Source organism: Thalassophryne amazonica, chromosome 8 (genome assembly GCF_902500255.1).
Source record: "Thalassophryne amazonica chromosome 8, fThaAma1.1, whole genome shotgun sequence".
Lineage (NCBI taxonomy): Eukaryota > Metazoa > Chordata > Actinopteri > Batrachoidiformes > Batrachoididae > Thalassophryne > Thalassophryne amazonica.
Window position 1 is genome coordinate 93,563,615 of NC_047110.1, and position 27,416 is coordinate 93,591,030.

At 41.2% G+C, this 27,416-nt stretch overlaps 2 protein-coding genes across 4 annotated transcripts in view; one reads left to right on the top strand and one right to left on the bottom strand.

Moving 5' to 3' along the window:
- btbd11b (BTB (POZ) domain containing 11b) overlaps window positions 1-9,952 on the bottom strand; it is a 268,189-nt gene extending 258,237 nt beyond the window's left edge. For all 3 annotated transcript variants that reach the window (XM_034177006.1, XM_034177005.1, XM_034177004.1), the window contains exon 1: window positions 8,987-9,952. In XM_034177006.1, the coding sequence (XP_034032897.1) occupies window positions 8,987-9,839 (853 nt within the window). In that variant the 5' untranslated portion in view covers window positions 9,840-9,952. The remainder of the gene's footprint in view (window positions 1-8,986) is intronic.
- Window positions 9,953-9,959: 7 nt separating this feature from the next.
- The window catches only part of LOC117514961 (cryptochrome-1-like), a 38,288-nt gene continuing 20,831 nt past the window's right edge, over window positions 9,960-27,416 (top strand). Inside the window, exons 1-2 of the mRNA XM_034175525.1 lie at window positions 9,960-10,064; window positions 25,341-25,348. Of these exons, the coding sequence (XP_034031416.1) occupies window positions 9,960-10,064; window positions 25,341-25,348 (113 nt within the window). The remainder of the gene's footprint in view (window positions 10,065-25,340; window positions 25,349-27,416) is intronic.

Genomic DNA, 27,416 nt, shown 5'->3' on the forward strand with positions numbered 1-27,416 from the left:
CCTACCCCTGCTCTAGGGGCTAGTTTCTGGAGAATAGGGTGGGTGAGGAAGACGTTCATAGCCACACTCGCGCACAGCGTCCATGGCAACCCGGCTGGTGTGGACTGGTGCGTTGTCCTGGTGAAGCAGAATGCCACGACTGACACTGGAGAGTATGTCTCTTCCACACAGTGTTATGACTCAACAATTGAAGTGAGCAATATGATCCTACATGACATAAGTAGCTAAGGCATTGATGTAGATCAGGTGTGATGCATTGTAATATCTGACTGGGAAAAAATGTGCGAGGCTCAAAACTTTTTGACATCCCACACAGTAAAATCACCAGTGTTAAATTAACACTGACAGTGTACATATGGTTTCACTCTGGCCAGAGTAAGACCATATGTACACTGATAGCGTTAATTTAACACTGCCAGTGTTAGTTTTACACTGGTGATTTTACCATATATTATCATCCCCGCCTGCATGTCAAAATCAACCCGCATCAGTTATATATATATATATATATATATATATATATATATATATCACTGTATACTGTTAGAAAAATATCGGAACTTTTTATTTTTTGCAAAAACCTGATGGATTTGAATCATGCGCGCTTGCATGAGCAAACCTTGAACTTTCGTGCGCATGCGTGAACTTTTTCACGCCTGTCGACTGCATCATTTCCTGGTAAGCAGCCTCTGTGTGGGACGGGTGCAGCGCGCTCGGTGGATTTTCATTTCAAGGAAAAAGACAGAACAACTGGAGCAGTGACGCATCAAATTTTGCCAGAAACTGGGCAACAGCCAGGTGGAAACCATTCGGATGATTCAGACGGCTTTCGGTGACGATCCTATGGGCATCACACAGATTAAGGAGCGGTACAACCGGTTTAAAGACGAAGGTTCAAAGTTGGCTCATGCAAACACACGTGATTCAAATCCATCAGGTTTTTGCAAAAAATAAAAAGGTGCGATACTTTTCTAAACAGACCTCGTGTAAATATATATATTATAGAGAGAGAGAGAGAGAGAGAGAGAGAGAGAGAGAGAGAGAGAGAGAGAGCCTATTGTCTCACTTACAATTTGACAATTTGCACATGTTCAATAAAGCCCCTCTATCAATCAGTCATAAACAATATTTACATTTTTGAGCTTTTGACAAAAGCAGATGTTTGCTTTGAGTTACCAGAATTTATCGTGCATGCTGACGTCCGCAAAATGTTTTGAAAATCACTCTAGAGGTGTTATCGGGTTTCAAAAACAGCGTTTTTTAAAACCCGACATTTTTGAAACATTTCTCTCTAGCATTTACATAATATATGAGAAAGAGGTTATATTTATACAAACAAGACTGAGTTTGTAGCTAGCTACCACCTTGACGTCACCATGCTAATGTCTGCTAAATGTCTTGTAAATCACTTCAGAGGTCTTCTTGGGTTCCAGAAACAGCGTTTTCAGGTTTGTAAGTGTTTCTCGCTAGCTTTTACAGAACATATGAGAAACGTATGAGGCATTTTTTGAGAGACCTGTGACGGCCATCACAGTGCGCTCTTCTCTCATTGGCTGTCACCACTGCCGCTCAAAACAAAAAATGGAATAGATTGAAACAGAATGTGACTTTTTAACCTCTTAAAATAGGTCAAAGTTAGCCATCTTTGAACTTGTCCAAGGTCTGTGTCCCAAGAACAAAGACAGATAGACAGACAGATGGACAGATGCAGAGTGTCCGCAATATCTATATTTGATGGCCTTGGGTAATAATGCAATATTAAAATACCCTTGGCCGTATAAACATAAAATAGGAAGCAGAATGTGACCTTTTGACCTCTTAAAACAGGTCAAGATTAGCCATCTTTGAAGTTGTCCAAAGTCTGTGTCCCAAGAATGTTCCCTGTGAATATGAAGCCCCTGGCAGTAATAGGACTGGATTTAAACTAAGCACAGACAGACGGAAGGACAGACAGACAGACAGACAGACAGACACAAGGCCTTCGTAAAAATGAAAATGCTTCATTTATTTGATGACAACACAGACACACACAAAATGGAGACCAACGTGGCCAAGTGGTGAGTTGAACGTGCTTTATAAACAGAACATTCCTGGTTAAAGACCACCTGCACACTTTCTCCAAGTAATGCAGAGTTGCTTCAGGAAGGCAATCGGTCGTAAAATGTGTACCAAATCAATATGCAGCTCCATATCACACCTGGTGTGGCGACCCCGAGCAAAAAGCCAGAAGAACTTACTCATAAGGTGTCTTCACAATGCCGGTACATTAGCATAATATAGAAAAATGACCTCAATTATTCCTGCTTGGCAGAGTGAGAGAATAGATGGAGGGATATAATAAAGCTCCTTTTTGCCATCAGTGGTTCTGTGCAGGTCAGCCCAAGTAATGCTGCCTTATCTGTCACTACTGGTTTATAGAGGTGTAGAGATCACTGAAGGATTAAGACACCCCCCCCCCCCCCCCCCCCCCCAAGACATCCATATCAGTCTTACTGTTTATTATCATGCAATCCAAGTATCACCTCCACAGCACTGCACTATACATCAACCACCTCCATTATGCAACTTTTCCAAAAGTGATGTGTCAATATGAATCACTTTTTTTTCTTGCATCTCCCTACAACACTAGTTGCACGCTTTCCTATAGCTCGAGCACAGTTGGAAGCACACTGCATGCAGAGTGCCCTGAATGTGCACAATGACTGGATGTTCAGGCCGTGACTTTATTTTTACCTTACCTAAAATCTTTCCAGTTCAATTTTCTAAAACTCAATGCATGAATATTTTACTTTGAAGAAAGAAATTACTTTGAAGTAAAAGCTGTAATCCTTGATGTTATCAGTTTCATTTTTGCACATTTCATAAAGCATTTATGACTCTTGGACAAGATATTATTTATTCCATTGCTGCATGGAAGAAATACTATTTTTTTAATACAATTTGATACAGGCTTATGATTATCATGATTCACAATTCATCTTTACACCCCTGGAAAACTACAACTATTTACAGACAATCATATCAATATGTGACATCATATTCAAGAAGACTTGAGGCTGTAATTGCTGCCAAAGGTGCATCAACAAAGTATTGAACAACAGGAATTATTAAGCAAATGTACATGTGATTTCTTAGTTTTTATTTTTAATAAATCGACAAAAATTTCAATAAAACCTTTTTCATGTTGTCCTTATGAGGTGTTGTGTGTAGAATTTTGAGGGATTTTTTTTTTACTCAATTTTGTTATAAGGCTGCAACATAACAAAATGTGGAAAAAGTGAATCACTGTGAATGCTTTCTGGATGCACTGTATCATGCTGACAATCAAACAAACGGTAATAAAAACATGAGATCAAAAGTGATCAGAGACTAGAACAAAGCTGCGTCCAGAATTCAAAGCAAGAGGCATGTCGCAAAAAATGAAACAATGGCCTTTAAACTATTGAATTAATGGACAATAAAATATCTGAACTCATTTCCATAAAATTAACCATTTTCTTACATATTAACTCAACTCAAACTTTATTTATAGACCAGGTTTGACCAAAGTGCTGTACACATTAAAAGCAAGATAATCAATAAAATGCAGCAATTACAATAAAGACATAATGTTAAAATACATAACACAGTGAAGTGAAATAGAATATAATAAAATAGAATGAAATTAATTAAAATTTGATTCAAATTTTGCAAGACACCCACTTAAATTTGATTAAAAGCTAGGGAGAAGAGGTGCGCCTTTAAGGGAGATTTATAAACCTTGATCGGTCTTGCAGAGGGGATGTGCCAGGGCAGGCTGTTCCAGAGCCAAGGGGCCTCTCCCACAAAGGTTCTGGCACCTTTCGTTTTTAGCCTCATTTTTGGGGTAACCAGTAGCAGTTGAGTCGCTGCTCTGGCAGGGTCGTAGACACAGAGGAGCTCAGTCAAGTACTGAGGGTCTAAGTCATTGAGAGCTTCAAAAACAAATCATAAAATTTTAAAATCTATTCTAAAAGCAACCGGAAGCCAATGCAGCCAAGACAAGACGGGGGATATGTGGGACACTTGCGTTTGCCAGAGAGGAAACAGGCAGCTGCAAGAGTGACTAGTCCAGGCAAAAATATATTGAGTTATAAGGCTGCAACAAACGATTATTTGGATCATCGATGAATCTGATGGGGTTTCGACACGATTAATCGATTAATCGGATTAGTGGGGAATTTTTTTTAAAATGTGCCAGGGAAACAGTTTTTCTCTCTTTCCATAACTTTATTTAACAACGGAACATTATTTGAAAACTTAAAATACTTGAAAATCAACAAATCTTCAAATGTCCCTTGGCTGTTGAAATATAAAATAATAAAGAATAAAAGAGTTTATAATAAAGAACAAAAATAATTATTTCAAATGACATCGCTTTATCAAAGTGCTGAGTTGTCATAAAACAACATTAAAACATATAAATGTTATAAAATATATGGTGAAAAAAGAGATATTTGCAGATATTTGATTTTTGCAGATGAGCAATTAGCATAACCAGTTAACCATAAAACCTAAATTAAAAACTGTAGCCTTACTCATTATATGTGCAACATTCTCTGTAAACTTGTAAACTCTGTGGTCATTTCACAATGACACATGTGACTCATGTCTCTTTCTCTATAATTGTATTGTAGCATTATTAGTTATTATTACTATTATTATTGTTGCCATTATTATTAATATATAAATAAAAATAAATTAAAAAATATTATAATTTATAATACATTTGACTCTTTTACGCCAACAAACGCAGAGCCATTAATTATTATACAGAAAACAAATGCACAAACATGCTGAAATGCCAGCAGCTTAATGCTAACTTTAACATTGAAAACGCCATAGACATGCTAACATGTTAGCATTGGCATTAGCATAAAATACATCTATCAACTGTTTCAGAAGACCATAACAGGTCAGTTTAACATAAAAAAGGTAAATATTACTCACAGACATATGCTCTTTAGGGTTTTAGTGGGGAAAAATTAAGATAAAGCGAAATAAAACAAATGAAACCAATGAAGCAGCAGCTCGAAGCACTCCTTCATTGGTTCTAGATTCAAAGCAAAGCTCGGTTGATTATATGGAAGAAACAAAACATTTGCAGTAAAACAAAGTTATTTAGCAACTAATCGATGACTAAATTAGTTGACAACTATTTTAATAATAAATTTTAACAGATTAACTCGATTAGTTGTTTCAGCTCTAGTGAGTTACAGTCATCCAGTCATGTTTTATTCAAAGTATGGATTAACATGGATTAACATGGATGTACGGAGTCACTGGATTTTGATGTTAAATGCGGGTAGATCTGAACATCATCAGCATAACAATGAAATGAGAGATTATATTAGCATAGGGCTGCAAATTTGATTTTAACTTCTGACCTTGACCATTAACCAATCTTAAACAAAATCACACTGCATCTTTCCATTAATAGGCCCAGAGTGTCTGCCGAGTTTGATCAAAATCAGATTAGGCGTTGCATAGAGACCAAGGCAAAGATAAGAGCGTACACCTCCACTGGCAGCGCTAATGACCTCCTTGACAGAAATACTAAGTGGAGCTAATATAGTCAAGCAAATGATATCACCAATACTTGCAATGGAAACAAAACAGAATTAATGTATAGGCACATCAAGAGTTCTGAGGCGGTAAAGATCTCTGCAAAGTGATGTAGCGCACAAAGTACAAGACCAAACATGATCTTGTGTGTAATTAATGAGGCTCGACCCTGTTGATTAACTAAAGGGTTGGTAGATCAAATCTTGCCAGTGGCCCTCTGTGTGTCAAACAGTCCCTGAGCAAATCTCTGAACACTTCATTGCTTCCAATATGCAGGAGAATGTGATTTTGATTCCAAGTCATTTGGATAATGCATAAACACTAAAAGGCATAAACATGCCATACTGACATAAACTGCAGAACACTGACAGTCCATCTTTGGCTGACATATGGTTGGTTGTGTATTTGTCACAGGAATGTGAAATAAAGTGTTTTACTTGCAGGCCTTCTTTTCGTGATGCATCAATATGATTACAGAAGTTTCTCTCTGCCTGCCCATTTCTCTCTCTCTCTCTCTCGCTCACTCTATAACTCACTTTTATTCACGTCACCCCACATAATGCATCATGGTCCCCAAGGGTCTTTCATTACATAAACCTGTTGCAGCAGGAGCCTCAACTGTACTTTTACAGTATCCATCAGAGAGCAGCGAGCGTGTATTTGACTGGTCAATAATTTGTGGTTAAACAGCAGTGAAAGCTGAATGCAGCTACACCTGCTTTCAGAGCTGACACCAAAATCAGTTTTTAACTGGAAAAGGCAACATCAAAGCAAATATAGACCGAAAGTGGGTTTATGACTCCCTTTTAAATCTGGTGAAATGATCCTATCTGGTCAGATGGACCAGATAGGATCTGATAGGAGCTGAAAGACAGTGAACTATGCCTGGGCAGGGCGAAGCCAGAGGAAACTCTGGTGGAGATCCGCAGCAGTCCTGGCGTGCAAATTGGCCGTCCGACCCGGGTATAGGGGCAAAAGACTAATTGAGCCATCAAGTAGCTGGTTCCCTGTGAAGTTTCCCTCAGGACCCCTGGCGCTCCCCGCTCGCAGTTTTATCTGGTAAAGCGAATGACGAAAGGCCTTGGCCTCAATTTCCCTGAGGGAGTCTTCCCAAGGGATCAATAAAGTTCTATCTGATCTAACCCAGAGAACACCATCAGAAAACAAAATTAAACAAACAAACATGTTGACCCACTCATCATCTGCTGCCAACCAACCAGCCAGAGAACTGCTCATGTTTTCAAAATACATAAAACACAAAACAGTAAATGAAACATCTATTTGAGGAGGTGGTCAGAATACATCAAGCACAGGATCCAGTGGACACACTCCAAAAGTGAAATCCTATATTTACATAATAAATGGACTGCACTTATGTAGCGCCTTTCCATCTGCATCAGATGCTCAAAGCGCTTTACAATAATGCCTCACATTCACCCCGATGACAGGGTGCTGCCATACAAGGCGCTCACTACACACCAGGAGCAACTAGGGGATTAAAGACCTTGCCCAAGGGCCATGAGTGATTTTCCGGTCAGGCTGGGATTTGAACCAAGGATCTTCTGGTCTCAAGCCCAACGCTTAACAACTAGACCATCACCTCCCCTGATATAATATACAAGTAGTTATGTCAACCAATCCTACAAAACTTGGTTGTTCAAACCTGAAATAACATTGTAATGATTCATTGCATTGTTCGACCCACCTCTCACCAGATGACTGCTGGGACATAGGCTCCACAGAACCCCCCCCCCATACACACACACACACACACTGCCCCAAAAAGGGGCCCCTAATCGGAACAAGCAGGTTTAGAAAATCAGTTAATAGATTTGTTACAATTTACTTTTTCCCTTTAATAACTAGATTAAGCAAATATACTATTTCTTAAAGCGCAGTGCCCCCCCACCACCACCACCACCAACACCAAAATAACAATAATAACAATAATAATAATAATAATTTCTGGTTACCTGCTGTGACTAGAAGTCTAAAAGGAGCTGTTTCAAGAAAGTGTGCATACCGTGTGAGATATTATAATTTTAAGGAAATTTCTGCTCAATGACATGAAAACATTGATTCTCAACTTTCAAAATTTGGATGACAATCAGAGAACTATTCTTTTGAGGCATTTTTTTTTATTTTATTTTATTTTTTTATTATTGGAAGAAACCTATGCAGACACGGGAAGAACGTGCAAACTCCACACAGAAAGGACCAGTTGGGAAGCGATCCCACAACCTCTTTGCTGCGAAGCAAGTGTGTCATTAAGTCACGGTGCCATCCAAAAGGCTATTCTTGATGCTTTATGTTTAGCAGGCATTTAGAAAAAAAAAAAAAAGATATGCCCTGCAATCAAGTCTCACTGCAGTGAGACTTGATTGCACAAAAATGCGGGGTGAAACGGGGGATCTGGGGGGGTTATGGTTAAAGTTTGGGGAGGGTACACGCTTACGCTATGGTTAGAGTTACGAGAAGAGGAAGATTATGAATAGCAAAATTTTAAAGTGTTTTTTTGTGTGTGTGTGTGTGTGTGTGTGTGTGTGTGTGTGTGTGTGTGTGTGTGTGTGTGTGTGTGTGTGTGTGTGTGTGTGTGTGTGATGGGGCACGGAAAAAAAAGTCTGACCAGGGTGGTCCTGTTGCATGTGACCCCTCAGCATGTGTATGTGATGCAAATAATGTGACTTTGTTTTTATTTGGAGTGTTGATCATATTTCTGAAAAGTGCGGTGGCTGGGAAGTGCAAAATCAAAATTACAAATGACAGATTCTGATGGAAGGGGGATGTCTGTTATTTGGTACATTCCACTTCCGCCAAAATCTGTCATTTATAAATTTGTTTCAGGACTTTGTCAATTTCTTCTGGGATTTCTTGTAAAAGTATTCTGCTGTTTGTAAAAGTGTTCTGCACTTCCCAGCCACCATACAAATGGCATGTGCTGTATAAAGTGTTGAAATTAGTTTTTAAACATATTTTACTGTTGTATTTTTTTTTTTTTTTTTTTTTTGATTTGGTGACTGTAATAAAAATGTCTCTGTTATGTGCACAAATACAGAAATGTGGTGCTTATCTTTAAGATGTAGAAAAATGTCAATATGCCTCCTTTGACCCTTTAAGGGTGAGGGCATGAGGCCCTGCCAGGGAACACTGCAAGAGAAGAAAGAAATCTGTCATCACGCACTGCAGCTCTGCAGTTTTCCTGCAGCATGAAACTGGAGATTTCAACTGCCACCTGTCAGTGACTGTTGGTGAGAACAGTTTCCCAACAAAGTGAGAGGCGCATTCACAGCCTCCTCTGCAGATAAAACGCTGCGCCCTGCTCCAGTGAGACTGTGCAGAGGCACTTCAAACCTGCGCGTGCACGACTGCCGTGAGCCTGTTGCATTGGCTCTCCAGAACTCACCGCTCGCGTTCTTGCCGCAGATCAGGTGTTGCCATGGCTGCAGGGACCCCCAGAGCTCCGCGTCTCCGTTGACGGCCTGCTCCAGGATCTCCACGGTGAATTTGGGGATTCCGTTATCTCGCTCCAGCAGCGCGCTGCGCAGCACCCGCGCGTACACCTCGCGGAACAGGCTCTCCACGCACGCGGCCAGGTAGATGGCCGCGTGCTCGTGGACCCTCACCGCCACCCTGCTGTCCACCATCCACCTGAAGAACTTCCCCACATTGAAGACGAGCCCGCAGCGCGCCGACTTGCCGCGGCTGAACTTGTCCTCCTCCGTGCTCATGTTGTACAGGGACAGGGCGCCCACGGCCGTGCCGACGCAGGTCGTCGACACGCTCCACGACAGGACGATCTTGATGGCACTTTGGATCTCGTATTTGGTGCATTTGGCGTAGCGCAAACTCAGCCGCTGCGCCTCTTTGGCCACCCTGACCAGCACGCGGCTGACCAGCGCGGAGAGTCGGAGCAGGACGTCCTGCGGAGGGCTCGGCAGGCTCATCTCCTCGTCCCTGCTCAGCGCGCTCACCACTTCCCCGAGGCTCCACGGCACATCCTCCAGCTCGGGCAGCTTGGCGCACTGGCCGGCGCACTCCAGGATCTCGGCGTCTTCGGCCAGGACGGTGTTTACAGTGTCCAGGCTGTTGTGGCGGCTGTGCACGGAGTCGGTTAAATGCCAGTAATTGCCTCCATGTGCCTCTGAACAGCACAGCGACGCGCTGGATGATCTGAAGGAGTCTGCGGCTCCACCATAACCAGAGTCGAGCGTCAAATCCTCCAGGGTGCGCGACGCTGACTTGCTACTCCTTGCCATACCTGCACCTCATTCTGTAAAAGAGGGCCTGCGGGAAGTGGGCGAAATATCCCACACTCTGAGTGCGCACGGCGCGCGCGCTCGAGCTGGTGCAGCTTTGCTCCAAAGGTCCATCCGAGGATGAAGTCTAAACTTCAGAGTCAACAGCCTCCGCTTCTCACCACAGACGGGGGCGGAGCCATCACGCCGCCAGCCAATAGGACTGCAGGAGTGGAACAGCAGACTGTTTCAATTGGGCCAATTTAGGGGAGCGACAGTCACTGATGTAACCCAATAATTAATTATGCGGCTTATTAAATTAAAAGGTTTGAATCTTAAATGGCGTTCTTTACAGTGTCATAAAACACTAAAATGTTCACAGGTTTAAAAATGCATCGACACAGATCTACTGTAAAATGTATAACCAAGAAAATGCAGGGAAAAAAAGGAGTTTTAAAAGATGATATCGGGCTCTTACGATACCTTTGAGGTCCCAGAGTCTGATGGTAACATGACTCAACACCATCAATAATAGATTGCATGCATAATGAAGTCTATTCCTCCGGAGAGCCCGTTGAACAGATCTGAACTCAAGGTCGTTTGTTCAGATCCCACACAGAGCATAACCTCCCCCGGAAAGCCAAAGGCATTCTGCGGGAAACCGTGACTGAAGTGACTGAAAATGCGCAGCAGCGGAAACACGGGGGGCATTCAGAACGCCAGCAGCAGCACAGAGAGAGATTTGATGTTGGCGTCACAGATCAGTGCACCTGAGCTGTGACGCCACAGCACAGTGCACACTGCACGATTTCCCCGTTCACGGTGAAAAAGATCTCAAATATGGAAATCAGCTGTTGGTAAAACAAATTGCTGCATCAACAAGAAGCTATAGGTACAAAACGTCAGTGAAATTACATTCTGTTATAATTTGCGTTTCTGGAGCAATAGTGAACCCTGGTGTCATGTGACTTAATTTCAAGTGTCACTTAAATCGAAGGTGCGCATTTACATATATAATCTATGTCACCTTTACTGCTCAAATACATATGCACAAACTTGGAAGCTGAGTCCAGTTGAGTTAAGCTCTCATAGCAGTTAGATGATAAATATTACAGTGCATCCGGAAAGTATTCACAACACTTCACTTTTTCCACATTTAATGTTACAGCCTTATTCCAAAATTGAATAAATTGAATTTTCCTTCAAAATTCTAAACACAACACCCCATGATGACAACAAATCCTTGAAAAACAGCCATTTTCAGATCTCTCCAGAGATGTTCAATCAGATTCAGGTGTGGCCTCTGGCTGGGTCACTCGAGGACATTCACAGAGTTGCCCTGAAGCCACTCCTTTGATATCCTGTCTGTGTGCTTAGGGTCATTGTCCTGCTGAAAGATGAACCATTGTCCCGGTCTGAGGTTAAGAGCGCTCTGGAGCAGGTTTTCATCCAGGATGTCTCTGTACATTGCTGTATTCATCTTTCCCTCAATCCTGACTAGTCTCCCAGTTCCTGCTGCTGAAAAACATCCCCACAGCATGATGCTGTCACCACCATATGCTTCACTGTAGGGATGGTGCCTGGTTTCCTCCAAACTTGAGGCCTGGCATTCACGCCAAAGTGTTCAGACTGGAGAATTTTGTTTCTCATGGTCTGAGAGTCCTTCACGTGCCTTTTGGCAAACTCCAGGTGGGCTGCCATGTGCCTTTTACTAAGGAGTGGCTTCTGTCCAGCCACTCTACTATACAGGCCTGATTGGTGGATTGCTACAGATGGTTGTCCTTCTGGAAGGTTCTCCTCTCTCCAGAGGAATGCTGGCTCTTTGACAGAGTGACCATCGGGTTCTTGGTCACTTCCGTAACTAAGGCCCTTCTCCCAGATTGAATTGAACTGAATTTTATTTATTTATCTGACATGCAGCTAAGCAACAACAAAGGCAATAACAAAACATAGAAACAATGTACGAAAAATCCGTGTGGCCGAAAGGGTGAAGGCAGAAGCAAAGCTTACGAGGTATCTTATAAAACTAACCGTCAGTTTTATAAAAAAAAAAAAAACTATATGGATTTGATTGACATGCAATTGCACCAATCATGCTTGAACCCTCGTGCGCATGCGTGAGTTTTTTCACGCGTGTCGGTGACGTCATTTCCCTGTGGGCAGGCCTTGAGTGAGATGTGGTCCCGCCCTCTCGGCTGAATTCCTTTGTTTCACACGCTGCTCCAGACGGCGCGCGTTACTTTATCAAAAATTTTTCTGGACCTGTGAGGAATATCCGAGTGGATACTATTCGAGAAATTCAGCTGGTTTTCGGTGAAAAGTTTAATGGCTGATGAGAGATTATGGGGTGTTTCTGTCGGTGTAAGGACTTCCCACGGAGCGGGACGTCCTGCAGCGCTTCCAGGCGCCGTCGTCGGCCTGTTTCGACCTGAAAACATCCTAATTTAAGGCTTAATTCACCCAGGACGTCGTGAGAGAACAGAGAAGATTCAGAAGAGGCCGGCATGAGGACTTTATGCGGACATTCCACTGTTTAAGGACATTTTTTAATGAAAGACGTGCACGCAAATTCGCCGAGTCGTTTCCGTGATGACTCGGCGAATCTGTGTGCGCCGCGACAGGAAAAACACCTCCGTGTTGAAAACCATTTGTAAAATTCAGGCGGCTTTTGATGGCTTTCAACAAGTGAGTAACTGAGAAATTGTTTAACAGCTTGGACATGTTCCAACTTGCCCGTTAAGTTTTCCAACGGAGGTGTTTTTCCTGTCGCGACCCCCGCGATCGGGTCCGGCCCGACATGCGACTCTGCCCGCACTTTCTTTCATTACAAAATGTCCGTTAACAATGGAATGTCCGAATAAACTCCTCATGCCGACTTCTTCTGAAAGTTCTCTGTTCTCTGACGACTTACTGCGTCAACAGAGCCTGAAATGTGGAAGTTTTCAACTTGAAACGGCGAGACGCTGCCGCCTCGAAGCGCAGATTGCCATCAGGCGCCGTGGACCGTCCTTAAAGCGACACTACCAGACCAAAATCTATCATCAGCCGTTAAAATTTTTACCGAAAACCAGCTGAATTTATCGAATGGTGTCCACTCAGTTGTGCCTTACAGTTTTTGAAAAAATTTTGATCAAACAAAGCAACAGTCTCTGAGCCATTCCTAAACAATGAAAAAACGACGAGAGGGTGGACGACTCCTCACTCAAAGCCTGCCCACAGGCGAATGACGTAACCGACAGGCGTGAAAAAACTCTCGCATGCCCAGGAGGGTTCAAGCATGTCTGATGTAATCACACGTGATTCAAATCCATATGGTTTTTGAAAAAAATAATAAGGTCGGATACTTTTCTAATAGACCTCGTATAAGCCCCCTCCCCTTATACCATTAATAATAAAGAATGTATACACACACACACACACACACACACACACACACACACACACACATATATATATATATATATGTACTCGTATACACAGACACACACACACACCTGCACATATGGTCATAATAACTGTACAAGAGAGAAGAAAAAAAAAGGTGCATAAACAATTTAACTTAATCACAAAATTTCAAAACACAACCAAACATGTAAGAGTGAACAGTGACAAAATGGTAAACCTAATCCTTCAACCTATAACGGGTAAACAGGCTTGGGGACTAACGGAATACATGTAACGGCGTTACGTAATTAGGATACGAAAAAAAGGTAACTGTATTCCGCTACAGTTACAGAAAAAAAGGCGTATTCAGATTACAGGTATATTTAGTAAAAATGGGGATTACTTCGCAGGATTACAATAAATGCATTTTATGCTATTATCCAGGGTTCTAGCTAGCGCAAACTTGCGTTACGGCCTGTTACGCTATAATTTTGGACCGTTACGTTTATTTTGGACCGTTACGATTTTCAATACAGCTTCTGTAATCAACCGTTTCTGCAGCACGACTCCAGTTTGAAGCGTGAATCGAAGCAATGCTTTGATTCAATGGCTCGTGGCTCTTTGATTCGCTGCTCTTCAGAAGTGGTAAGTCCGCTTCTTCGCCCCTCTGAAAGCCATTAAAATATCATGAGTCAGTTTTGTGTGGATTAAAGTCACTAACTGGGACTCTGGTCTTGTTGCAGTCGCGAAACGAGAATCGGCCTCATTTTTGTCACAGCTTCAAACGCTGCGCGGCTCTCTGAATTAATAACTTCAAAATGAATCGCCGCTTTAAATAAAATGAAACGTCTTACAAATGTTGCAATACAGACAAACTACAATCGACTAAAACGGTTTTTCCTCCCAAAATGAGACGTCTTGCATTCTTTATAAACCTGACCTGCAGTGCAGCTGCAAGAGCTGCAGCTCATAGGTATGGAAAGACATTCATGCCAATAATAATGTCTGAAAGGAAATGCTTTTGACAAAAACTAACAGATTTTATTTCTGTTTATGTCCGGAGATCAAGGATCCACCATGTAGAGTTTATTATGTCCAGAGTTTAAGGCTCCAGTAACCATATTTATTTACTTTAAGACTCAATAAAATGTTGTTCAATTTCAATTTATTCAGCTTATAAAGCACCAAATTACAACAAAAGCCGTCTCAAGGTGCCTCACACAGAACAGTTCAACATAAAAAATTTAAATAAATAAAAAAAATAAAAATTCAAATACCTAATTAAAAACCAGAGTAAAAGAATAAAACATAAAATAAAAACTACTCATAAGAAAGAGAATAAAAATAGGTTTTAAGTCTTGACTTAAAAATGTCCACGGACTCTGCACTCTTAACCCAGATTTTGTTTTAACTTAAATTTCTGAGTTATCATTAATTATTCTTTCGTGTTTTGTAAAAAAGCATTCTCATTACTAAACTAAATTAGTTGATTGCACTATTCAACTGAAATTTTCGGTGCAATAATCATGTTAAGCAGAGTTAACTTTTTGTCTCAAGTTTCTGTAAGGGAGGGGAGGGGCCCATTTTAAATTCTACCTAGCAACCATGTCAAGTGTGAAGACCACTCATCCTGCTGCTTCTGCTCATGGCTTGCTGTGCTCAAATTCAAAACCTGTGGATTTTGAGAGCAACACATAACTTTCTGGTCAAAATACGGTTCACTGAAAATAGCTTAGTGTTTAAGTGCTGCTTCTTCTTTTTTTTCCTCTCCGCTGTACACAGTGTACACTTGGCTGTGGGTTTTTGAAAGCAACACTGACTTAAAGAAAGTGGAATGTAGGCTTCAAGTTAGTTATTTGTTGATAACTTTCTGGAAATTAGTTTAGCCCAAAGAGTGGTCCAGTGAGAACACGTTAGCTAAACTGAAGTTATTTTTTGGCAATATAACTCATCATTTGGTGTGCTATTACTAAATCAAACACATTTCAACTGTTGCTTTTTTTTAACATGCACTTAATTTTTTTTGTTTAGGTTTAGTTAATGTATTAAATACTTTTTAAACAAAATTGTAGAACTTGAAATCTATTCAGTTATATTATGTGTCACTTTGTTGCCTTTTTTTAGTAAACATTTGTCACATTTTTTTCCTGTTTTTACTTGTCTTTTGGTTGACAAGGTGTTCATGAGGTGTTCCTTTGTAATATTTTTAAAATAAAAGTCTTTGGAACATTTAAATGTATTGTAGCAATCGCCGGCCGGTTGCTAAGACTGTGAACTGTTATGCTGCAGTGCATCATGGGAGTACAGGGTTTTGAGAGTTTTAAGTGTTGATAATGTGTTTCATGTTAGTTTAATAGTGTGGTTAGTGTTACTGATTTATTGAGTTCAATAGTTCAATTGAATTAGTCAAGTTTAGTTAAGTGTCTGTTGCCACCATAAGTGAAAAGTGTATTGTGTTTGATGCTTTCCACCATTTTCTAAATGCAAATAAAACGGTACCTCCTTGCGGCAGAGTGCAGAAAAGCTCAGAGCGTCTTGTTCTTCCACACCACTCACCACAGTATTCTTTAATTCCTTCCCTTCCATACACTTTTGTTGAAACAATGCATTATAATCTCAAAATAAAGATGGAGTAGTTAATTAAATTACAAGAAAAGACATTACTTATATTAAGAAATTGTTTTAACTATTGATTAATAATGTTTATTATGTTATTTGTTATATGTTTACGTATGTTTAATTTAAAATAGTTATTTTATGCACCAATGAGAAATCATTTATGTGAACTAATGATTTTGAGTAACTACTACTGTGATTTGTTAATACAACTTAACCTGATTAGTTTTAGCTTGTGTAAAAACTAAAGCGGTTTAAGGCAACGGGTTTCCACGCAATTCTCTAGTAAACTCAACTAATTCAGGTTAAGAGTGTGACTGCCTCACTGAGGGTCATGTACTGGCTGCCCACTCACCCCTGGTCGCTTCGCTCCCTCGACATTACCACTATGCTAAAATGTTATCCTTGCTAGAACCCTGTTATCTGTATATATTTTTTTTCCTTTGAAATGAAAACGTCCCTTCATGAACAGCGACATGACGTCTCCTAACCAGGCAAAATATTGATGAAGTACCCGGCTGTTAATGCATTTTCAGTGGAGATCCACGACTGGACACACTCAGAAAAATGCTTGCAAAATACGTGTTAAAATGCCATTTTGACCTGGATATTGAGCCAGTAAAATTAAATTACATCAAATTATGTCAGGAAAGTATTAAACGTACTCGGACACACACACATTCCCAAATATTAGTGTTGAAAGTTACACGGATCTGCGCTGTTCAAGCTGCTGAGCTGCTGTTCAACGCAGCTCCTAAAACCATTACAATACATTTATATACATGTTATATTTGTACACAATTATCCTTTATTGACCGAGTTTCATTCATGAAGTCAGTGGTGTGGGTGCACATCTCTGTGTGTGGGTGTGACTGTGAGCGGCACAACGCGGGTCATTATAATCTCATTATTTTAAGGTGCAAATAAAAATAAAAAAAAATCCACAATCTTGTCAAACAATTTTAATCACTAATGACAAGTATTTTAACTAGACATTAGTCTATCAGTGGAAAATATCAACTAGATATAAGTGAAGAGTTAATGGTCCATGTCATCGGGCGACACGGCAGGAGACATACAGCTGTTTAACATCCAAATATCACGGACAAAGTGAGAAGAAGAACCAAAACCACTTACTTATGGAAGGAAATATTGTCTCCCTTGTTCCTTTGTTTGTGGCTTTGCCAACATTCGCAGCTTTCTGGCATATTCCACCTGTTTCTTGAACGTCTATGCGCGCAAATCACTAACTTGCCCGGAATTAAAATGGCGACCACGCCTCCTTACTGACAGTATTTACTTAATGGTTTTCATTATGCTTTTGTTCTTATTTTGAAAGTTCAATAAGTGGACTGATATGTTAAACATGGTGCGAATTTACTGAACAAGTAGTAGACTTTTTTTTTGTTTTGTATATTGTTCTGCAAGCCACTTTTAATTAAAAATTCATCCGCACACTGCCTGAGTTTTCATTATCCTTCATTTGTTTGGCATTTTTTGTTGAAAATTTAGCAGGTGAACACTGGGTGTGTTTAAAACAATATTGTGGTGCTCTTAATTCATAATGTGAAGTAAAACAGAACATGCCATGTAAAAGAAACAGTTTTATTTTTGCTTAATAAACTGTACTATGTGGTCAAGACTATTTATATTTAGTTTCTTTTGTCTGTATTAGCATATTTGATATTGGAGTAATCCAGAAGTAATTGAAAGTAATCAAATTACATTACTTTAACATTATGGTACTTGGATTACGTTACTGATTACATTTTTCAACAGGTAACTAGTAACTGTATCAGAATACATTTTTAAAGTAACCCTCCCAACCCTGCAGGTAAATATATTCTTTTTGTAAAGCCTTTTAAAACCAAGCAGTGTACCAAGTATTTTAAGTAAGTAAGTAAGGTTTATTTATATAGCACCTTTCAAGATAGAAATCACAAAGTGCTTCACATAAGAACAGAGAAATTAAAAACAGCAGAAACATAAAACCATAAAAACTAGGTCAAAGCCAGCCTATACAAAAGGGTCTTTAGTTTCACTTTAAATGTTTCAACAGAGTCCACGGAGCGTAGGTCCAAAGGCAATGCATGCCACATTTTAGGTGCCACCACCTCGAAAGCACAGTCTCCCCTGGTCTTCAGTCTTGTCCTAGGCACAACCAATAGGCCCAGGTCCGAAGACCTCAGAGACCTACTTGTCACATATGGATGTAATAGCCCGGTGATATAAGATGGCATTTGACCATGCAGAGCGCTAAAAGTCAGTACTAGAATTTTAAATTGGAGTCTGAAATGGATGGGGAGCCAGTGCAAGGAGGAGAGGATTGGGGTTATATGTGACCTCTTTGATGACCTCGTCAGCAGCCTCGCAGCCGCATTCTGAACCGTTTGTAAGCGGTCCAAAGAGGACTTGCTAAGGCTAAAAAATAGAGAGTTACAGTAATCCAAACATGATGACACAAATGCATGAATGATCATCTCCATCTCCGCCCGAGACAATGCTGCGCAGACGGGCAATATTGCGCAAATGGAAAAAACAAGACTGTGCCAGGCGGGTAACATACGCGTCAAAATTGAGGGAGTGATCGAACGTAACACCCAAGTTCCTCACTGCTGAGTGAACAAAAGGGGCCAGAGAACCAAGATTCCCAACCACAGTGGGAACAAACTCGTCTGGGGCACAAACAAGGACCTCAGTCTTTGCTATATTTAAGGACAAATAGTTGGCCGCCATCCAGTCACCAATAACCTCAACACAGTTCTGAAGAGCAGATACCCTAGAGACCGTTTGAGGAGTGAATGAGATGTACAGCTGGATGTCATCCGCATAACAGTGGTAGGAGACATCTTTAAAACTACTCAAGACATGACCAAGTGGGAGCAAATATAGCGCAAACAATATAGGTCCCAGAACAGAACCCTGAGGCACACCACAGGATAGCATGGCAGAGGAGGACATAAATTTACAAGCAGCAACAGCGAAAGTCCTGTGTGAAAGATAAGACAAAAACCAGTCCAGAGCAGACCCAGAAATGCCCACCCAAGTCCTTAGTCTCTCAACTAAGTCTCCATGATCCACCGTGTCAAAAGCTGCAGAGAGATCCAAAAGGACAAGCACAGAATATTCACCATTCATTTAATATTATCAGGACAATTATTCCAAATATTAACACCCCTGACGGAAACACAATGACTTTTAACAGTAGTACGGATCTTCAATTTCTCAAATAATAATGTTCCTCTCAAACTGTAGCTGGAGTCTCTCATTTTAAACAGATTCTGGACATGTAGAGGCAAAAGCTTATTTTTAACTTTATACATAATCTGTATTGTACTATAATCAACCAAGTCCCAGAATTTTAAAATTTGCAGACAAGCAAATAACGAAATTTTGGCGCTCGATATGGTTTATTACTGATGATTCTTATAGGTTTCTTTTGCAACAGAAAAACTGGTTTAGTATAAGTTCTGTATGTATTTCCCCAAACCTCGACACAATATGTCATATATGGAACAAGTAATGCATGATATAAAGTGGTCAATGCATGTTGGGTGAGGAAGTCCTGGGCTTTGTGCAGAATTGCAATGGTTTATGACATTTTAGTTTTAACATAGTTAATATGTGTTTTCCAGCTTAATCTATCATCAATATGAACACCAAGAAATTTTGTATCTGTTACAATTTCAATATCATGTAGTAATAGTTTTTTGCTTAAATTCCTGGACTTATTCCCAAATATGATACACTTAGTTTTACCAAATTGGAGCGATAATTTATTTAAATCAAACCATTTTTTAAATTTATGTAATTCATTCTCCATCTTGTCCAGGAGCTGTCCCAAATGATCCCCACTACAAAACACAGTTGTATCATCCGCAAAGAAAATACAACTTACATACTTAGAAACCAAACATATATCATTAATATACAAAAGGAACAACAGTGGCCCAAGGACTGAACCCTGGGGCACCCCACAAGTAATCTTCAAAACCTCAGAATTTGTCCCACCAAAGTGGACACACTGATACCTACTGTCTAAGTAGCTCCTGTCTCTGAGGTCTACAGACAATTCCTTTGACTTCATGCTTTGTGCTCTGACATTCACTGTCAACTGTGGGACCTTATACAGTATGTAGACAGGTGTGTGTCTTTCCAAATCATGTCCAATTATCTGAATTTACCCCAGGTAGACTCTAATTAAGCTGCGGAAACATCTCAAGGATGATCAGTGGAAACGGGATGCACCTGAGCTCAATTGTGAGATTCACGGCAAAGGCTGTGAATACATATGTACATGTGATTTCTTCGTGTTTTTATTTTTAATAAATTTGCAAAATCTAAAAAAAAAAAAAAAAAAAACCTTTATTCACATTGTCATTATTATCATTTTGTTTGTTTTTTTTCCCAGATGCCTAATTTCATGTACAGTCAAATGCAGTTCAGGTGAATATGGACATTTGTAAACTTCCCTTGCACAGTATATAATTGTCTTCAGCATATTTGTGTAAAGCCTTGAATTAGGACTCATTTATTCTGCATAATGTCCAAAGCTGGTTCACTCCAGCCTGCAAAGGATGGCTGAACGCAGATTAAAATCAAGACGGGGCCTAATGAAGTACATACCTTGAAGGTTTTTCATAGATGTGGCTCATTATTTAATATTACAGTTGGGTGCAAATGAGCCTGCAGCTGAGAATTTTATCAGACATGATTTACAAGGAGCAGCTTGGCAGTGCACCATTACATCAGAAAAAATACAATACATAACAAAAATAATCAATTCAATATCCTCACATAATCCAGCATGTTCCCATAAAAAACAATAACATTCACAGAGTTGAGTATATGAAACATGTACATTATCTTACACAACATATCACAGAATGGAGACAATCGTCAGTCAATTCATGCACGTTTCATGATAATAGTTTACTCGTTACTGAATTGCAAGTCATAGAGAAGATAGAAATAAAGACTGAAGTCAAACTACCCATGAATGCATGTTTTTATTATTCCTATTAAAGGTACCTTTATAACCTTCAAATAGACCTTGCAGTATTTGAAGATTATCTATCAGTCTCAGGCCTATACGCTTGACATTTATTAAAATTGGTGTAATCCTCCCATCTAGTGTCCAATCTGATGGTTGCAAGGTTTGAAGACGAGATGACGCATGGTTTTTGGGTCAAGCTCTTCACCAAAACTTTCATGACTTGAAGATTTCATGTCTTGAAGTTGATCAGTACAGCCTACTGGCCTCTAAAAAAAAAAAAAAAAAAGAAAGAAAGAAAACTACAGATCTACAATCTACCCACAACAGCAAACAGCGTCCTGTCAGCAACTGCAGTCAGCAGAGAGGTGAGTCAGGCTTGAGATCTTTAAATGGCTTTGACGTTTCCTGCTGGTTGAGATTGTGGATCAGCTGAGAGATACGGCTGTTACTGATTCAGTAAATCTGAATGAAAGCTTGAAATCTGAGTCTTCCTAGTAGAACTTGTGCTATGCTACATTTCTTTTACGAGCAGGAACATTTTACCCACAGCAGTGTTGGGGCAGTATGTCTCATGGCCAATTTACTACCTTGCTAACTACATATCTTCTTATACAAATAATAATAATAACTTTATATCTCCTCTGGAACGCCATGATGCATACTGTTCTTTTGTTTAGCACGCAACACAGACAAAACACAGTTTTTCTTTTACATGTAGCGTTTTAAATAATACAACATGAGCAGTCACCGCATATAAAGGTCAAATGCAACATCTTTCAACCAATTACGTAACTTTACTGATCCACGCTGAGGGGAACAGCCCGCTCATCTTGGTGCGGTGCTGGAGAGCAGGTGGAAGAGCTGACAGAGTGCTGTGTGTTCAACTTGCGAGCTGAGGTAGCCACTTTCTGTTTAGTGAAGGTATCTTTCAATACACCATCTAAAATTGAAGTCCGATTTTTTGAAAAATCAGGAAAAACCATCCCAACAGCAGCATGGTGGGTTAGTGGCTAACACTGTTGCCTCACAGCAAGAAGGTCATGGACTCGCTTCCCGCCTGGGCCTTTCTGTGTGGAGTTTGATATGTTCTCCCCTTGTTCGTGTGGGTTCCCTCCAAGTGCTCTGGCTTCCTCCCACATTCAAAGACATGCACATTAGGTGAATTAGAAACATTAAAAATTGACCATGAGTGTGACTATTTGTTTTTGTTTTTTTTCTTTTGACTCTGTGTGGCAATGCGATGGACTTGTGGCCTGTCCAGGGTGTACCCCAGCTATAGGCTCCAGCTCCCCGTGACCCTTAATTAGTGTAAGCAGGTATAAAAAATGAATGAATGAACCTCTTACCCATTAAATTTGACTGAAGGTTTTAAAAATGGACGACAGCATTACTTGGTGCATATCAGAAAAATACTGTCCCCACTAAACATTAAATGTCTTATGGACGGAGATCATGTCTATATTGCATCCATGGTCCATAGAACATCCATAAGACATCTAATGTTTAGTGTGTCATTTGCTTTAGGCCTACGTTTTTTACCGCAGTGAAATTAGTTTTACGTTGGATATTCAACAGACATTCCGGTTTATCCTCTTCTTTGCTCTGGCGACAGTGCGACTCTGAGCAAGCCATTCCAACATTTCAAGTGCGCCTGTATTGCAGACTTTACAGTAAACAAGCGGAGATAGTAGGAGGCTACGGCACGTACCGACTTCCTGTTTTCAAAATAAAAAGGTGGGATATTCAAACCCGAGATATTGTGTTTAAAGCTATCGAGAAGTTGAGTTAAAATGCTAATATTTGCATATAAAAATGAATAAGAAATTTTATTAGATTGCAAATGTAAAAACAAGGTGTATCTCATGCAGCCAGTGGAGCACTATGATTGCACACTGACTTTGAGTCAATAGATCACATGACCTGGAAGCTATTGAGCTAAAATGCTAATATTTACATATAAAAATGAACAAGAAATTTTATTAGCTTTCAAATGTAAAAACAAGGTGTATCTCATGCAGCCAGTGGAGTACTATGATTCTACACTGATTCTGAGTCAAATGATCACATGATCTGGAAGCTATTGAGCTAAAATGCTAATATTTACATATAAAAATTAATTCAAAATATTATGATATTTAAAATGTAAAAACAAGAGATGTGTCTCATGCAGCCAGTGGAGTACTATGATTCCACACTGATTTTGAGTCAATTGATCCCATGACCTGGAAGCTACCGAGCTAAAATATTTACTACTAATATTTACATATAAAAATGAATTACAAATATTTATTGTTTTAAAATGCGTGAAGTGGTCTAACAAAAACGGTTCAAAAAGGGTCAACATCAAAACCAGCCACAAAACTCTCCTTACCACTGAAACTAGAGATCACGAAGGGTCATAGTACTCCACTTGCTGCATGAGATACACCTCTTGTTTTTACATTTGAAATCTAATCAAATTTCTTATTAATTTTTATATGTAAATATTAACATTTTAGCTCAGTAGCTTCCAGGTCAAGTGATCAATTGACTCAAAATCAGTGTGGAATCATAGTACTCCACTGGCTGCATGAGACACACCTTTTGTTTTTGCATTTTAAATCTACTCCTATTTTTAATTAATTTTAAATGTAAATATTAGCATTTTAGCTCAATAGCTTCCAGGTCAAGTGATCAATTGACTCAAAATCAGTGTGGAATCATAGTCCACTGGCTGCATGAGACACATCTCTTGTTTTTGCATTTTAAATTAACTCATTTTTAATTAATTTTAAATGTAAATATTAGCCTTTTAGCTCAATAGCTTCCAGGTCATGTGATCAATTGACTCAAAATCACTGATGCATGAGATACACCTCTTGATTTTGCATTTTAAATTGCTAATATTTTTTTTTAATTAATTTTTATATGTAAATATTAGCATTTTAGCTCAATCGTTTCCAGGTAGTACTCCACTGGCTGCATGAGATACACCTCTTGTTTTTGCATATGAAATCTCTGATGTGCCCTTTGATTTGATTTGATGTATTCGGCAATCACATAAGTGATACTGAATGATTTTCATGAATAAAGCTGTGACAAATATGTGCACAGTGTGTTCAGGATTACAGCTGTTATCTGATAATTATGGTCTTACTGTTCTGATTGGCACATCTGGGATGCGTTTACCTGGTACAATAAACACAAACGTCACCGCGGTGTCATGCATTACAGGTTAAACAGCAGGCTAGCAATAGGTTAGGAATGTGACTACTTCACCGGGATAAATCCCAACTCTTTACGACAAACGAAGCAGGTTTGTTAGCGTACAAAAGGCGTGTCCCTCCCTTACACGGGCCTAACGGCTGAAAGTCTCCTCCTAAAGACAAGGCAATTGGAACAAAATACCTTGCCCAAAGGTATAACTGTTGTGAATGGGACTCCAACAGGCACCAACTTAAAATCTAATAAAAAGATTAATCTCTTTAAGAAAACTTATAATGCGGGAACATGAAACGTCTCTAAACAATGTCTTAAGATCAGGAATGTCATAAAAATTCACCCGAATGTGAGCAAAATCAACACAGTCAAGCAGGACATGTTTCACACAGTTACACGGTAAACAATAAGGCGGGGCGTCCGCTGCAAGTAAATATGCATGTGTCAAGTGTGAATGACCTATACAGCCGCGGGTCAACACAGTGTCTTCCCGTTGCTTAGCTAGCGGTAGAAGATTAAGCGATTCAATGAGCGGTTGATGTTGATGAAGTTTATTATTGGGATAGAGATCCCATAACATTTGCCATATGTTTCTAAAATAATTGTTAATCTTTGGCTTTAGATCCGTGTAGGGGAACTTTATTTCTGTAACATCCATAGCAAGAGCTTCTTTTGCCAAATTACCTAATGTACTGATGTTATACAAAGTTTCCAAAAGCTGAACAATAAACGGATGTTTCTAAGTTTTGCCCTGCAAAAGCTATCAAACTAGACAGAGAGTCTGTATAAATAACAAAACATCTGTGGGCAGTGTTCTCTATAACACCCAAAGCCATTTTCAGGGCAAACAACTCAGCTGTATAAATAGAAGAACTGTCTGGTAATCTAATTTGCCGTTGAAGAGGGCTACTTGCACAAACCAAATAATGGAACAATGGTCTTGTTGTGTGGGCCGCCCGAAGAGGAGGTACTGCTGGCCCACCACCAGAAGGCGCCCTGCCTGAAGTGCAGGCTTCAGGCACGAGAGGGCGCCGGAGCAACCGGGAGTGGCAGCTGGCATTCATCACCAGCACCAGCTGTCACTCATCATCACCAACCACATCTCCATAAAAGCCGGGCAGCGTCTTCACCTCACTGCCGAGAAATCGTCTACCAATCTGGTAAACACTCAGCCGTAGTTTTGTGCCATACAACCATTCTGAACATTTGCAGGCGTTCCTGTTGACTGGTCAGCAGCTGGAAGCTGGGAGGAGACGACGCTCTTCGCTCCTCGGATAAGTAGTCATTCAGGCGCTGCACGTTATCGTTCCTGCGTGACTGTGTTTAAGAGGTGGAGGTGTTCCCACCCTTGCTGACTGTTTGCTGGGTGTTCACGCACCCACCATCACCTGTCTGTTCTTCCTGCCAGCAGTACCCGATCTGACAGCCGGAGGCAGTGGCCACCTGAGGACCCAGCGCTTGGTGGCTCCGGGGTGCTTCAGATCCGGTGGCAGTGGAAAGCGTGTGGGATCCGGCTGTTCTCTGGACGGGCGTCTTCTATCCTCGAGCCTGCCCACACGTCACCGTGAATTATTGACTGTTAATCTAAATTGTGTTGTCTGTCGTTCTGTTGTGCACATTCACAACATTAAATTGTTATCTTTTGGCTTATTCCATTGTCCGTTCATTTACGCCCCCTGTTGTGGGTCTCGGCCAGCATAATGGATCCCGAGGGGCGTCAACCATCGAGTGAACCACCAATGGAAACACAGGGTGCACAGGCGTCGGCAGGAGGCATGTTAGGTGAAGTGCAGCAAATCTTAACCACCTTCACTGCTCGGTTGGACTTGGTAACCGAGCAGAACGTTATACTTAACCGGAGGATGGTGGAAGCGCGCACTCAGGACGCTGCTGCACCACCTCCTCCTGCTGACCGAGCACTGAATACAGACATTCCAGTGGTGATTCAACGAACCCCCCCCCCCATCCCCTGAAGCATACATAAGCCCTCCGGAACCATACGGAGGTTGTGTCGAGACGTGCGCAGACTTCTTGATGCAGTGTTCGCTCGTGTTTGCACAGCGTCCCGTAATGTATGCATCAGATGCCAGCCGGGTGGCTTATGTTATTAATTTGCTTCGAGGAGAGGCACACGCCTGGGCTACGGCGCTGTGGGAGAAAAATTCACGGCTCCTAACGACATATAATGGGTGTGTGAGGGAGTTTAAACAGGTGTTTGATCATCCCAATAGAGGCAAGACCGCTTCGACCGTGCTGCTGTTAATGAGACAGGGACGTCGGAGTGCAGCCGAGTATGCAGTCGACTTCCGCATCGCGGCTGCGAGGTCCAGCTGGAATAACGTTGCAGTCCGCGCCGCCTTCGTAAACGGACTGTCTCCGGTCCTGAAGGAGCACCTGCTGGCTAAGGATGAGCCGCGGGATTTTGACGGGCTTGTCGACCTGGTCATACGGTTAGACAACCGGTTAGAAGAACACCGTCGGGAGCGGGGCGAAGGGCGTGGCTGGGAGCAAGCCATCCCTCTTCCTTCCGGGTCCGAAAGGGTGCCGCCGTCCCCACGCTCCACAGTCGGAGAGCTCCGTGGGGCAACAGCTCCCCCTGCTGACGAAGCTATGGACACGAGCAGGGCTAAAGTAAAATCACATGACAGACAACGGAGGCTGGCTCGCAGAGAATGTTTTTTCTGTGGCTCAAATGAGCACATACAAAGAAACTGCCCCAAGCGGTTAAACTTCAACGGCCGCCCTTAGAGACTGGGTTAAGGGTGGGCCATAACATTTACGCGGGGAAAGCCCGTAGATCCGCACGCATCCCAGTGACGATCCTGAGTGGGGACCTTACCCTTCACGCTCCAGCACTGGTGGACACGGGCTCTGAAGGGAATCTGCTGGACAGCAGATGGGCCAGGGAGGTAGGGCTCCCTCTAGTGGCTCTACCGTCACCATTGAAGGTACGGGCACTAGATGGCACCCTTCTCCCATTAATCACACACCAGACACCACCCGTGACTTTGGTGGTGTCTGGGAATCACAGGGAGGAGATTGTGTTCTATGTAACACCTTCTACCTTCCGAGTGATTTTGGGATTTCCATGGATGATTAAGCACAATCCCCGGATTGATTGGCCGTCCGGGATAGTGATGCAGTGGAGCGACACCTGCCACCGGGAATGTTTAGGATCCTCGGTTCCACCCGGTGTGACAGCTAACGAGGAGGTTAAAGTCCCTCCCAATCTGTCGGCGGTGCCTGAGGAGTACCATGATCTTGTTGACTGGCACTCACTCTTCCCCCGCACCGTCCGTATGATTGTGCCATTGATTTGATCCCGGGCGCTGAGTACCCGTCCAGCACTTTGTACAACCTCTCACGTCCGGAACGCGAATCAATGGAGACCTACATCCGGGACT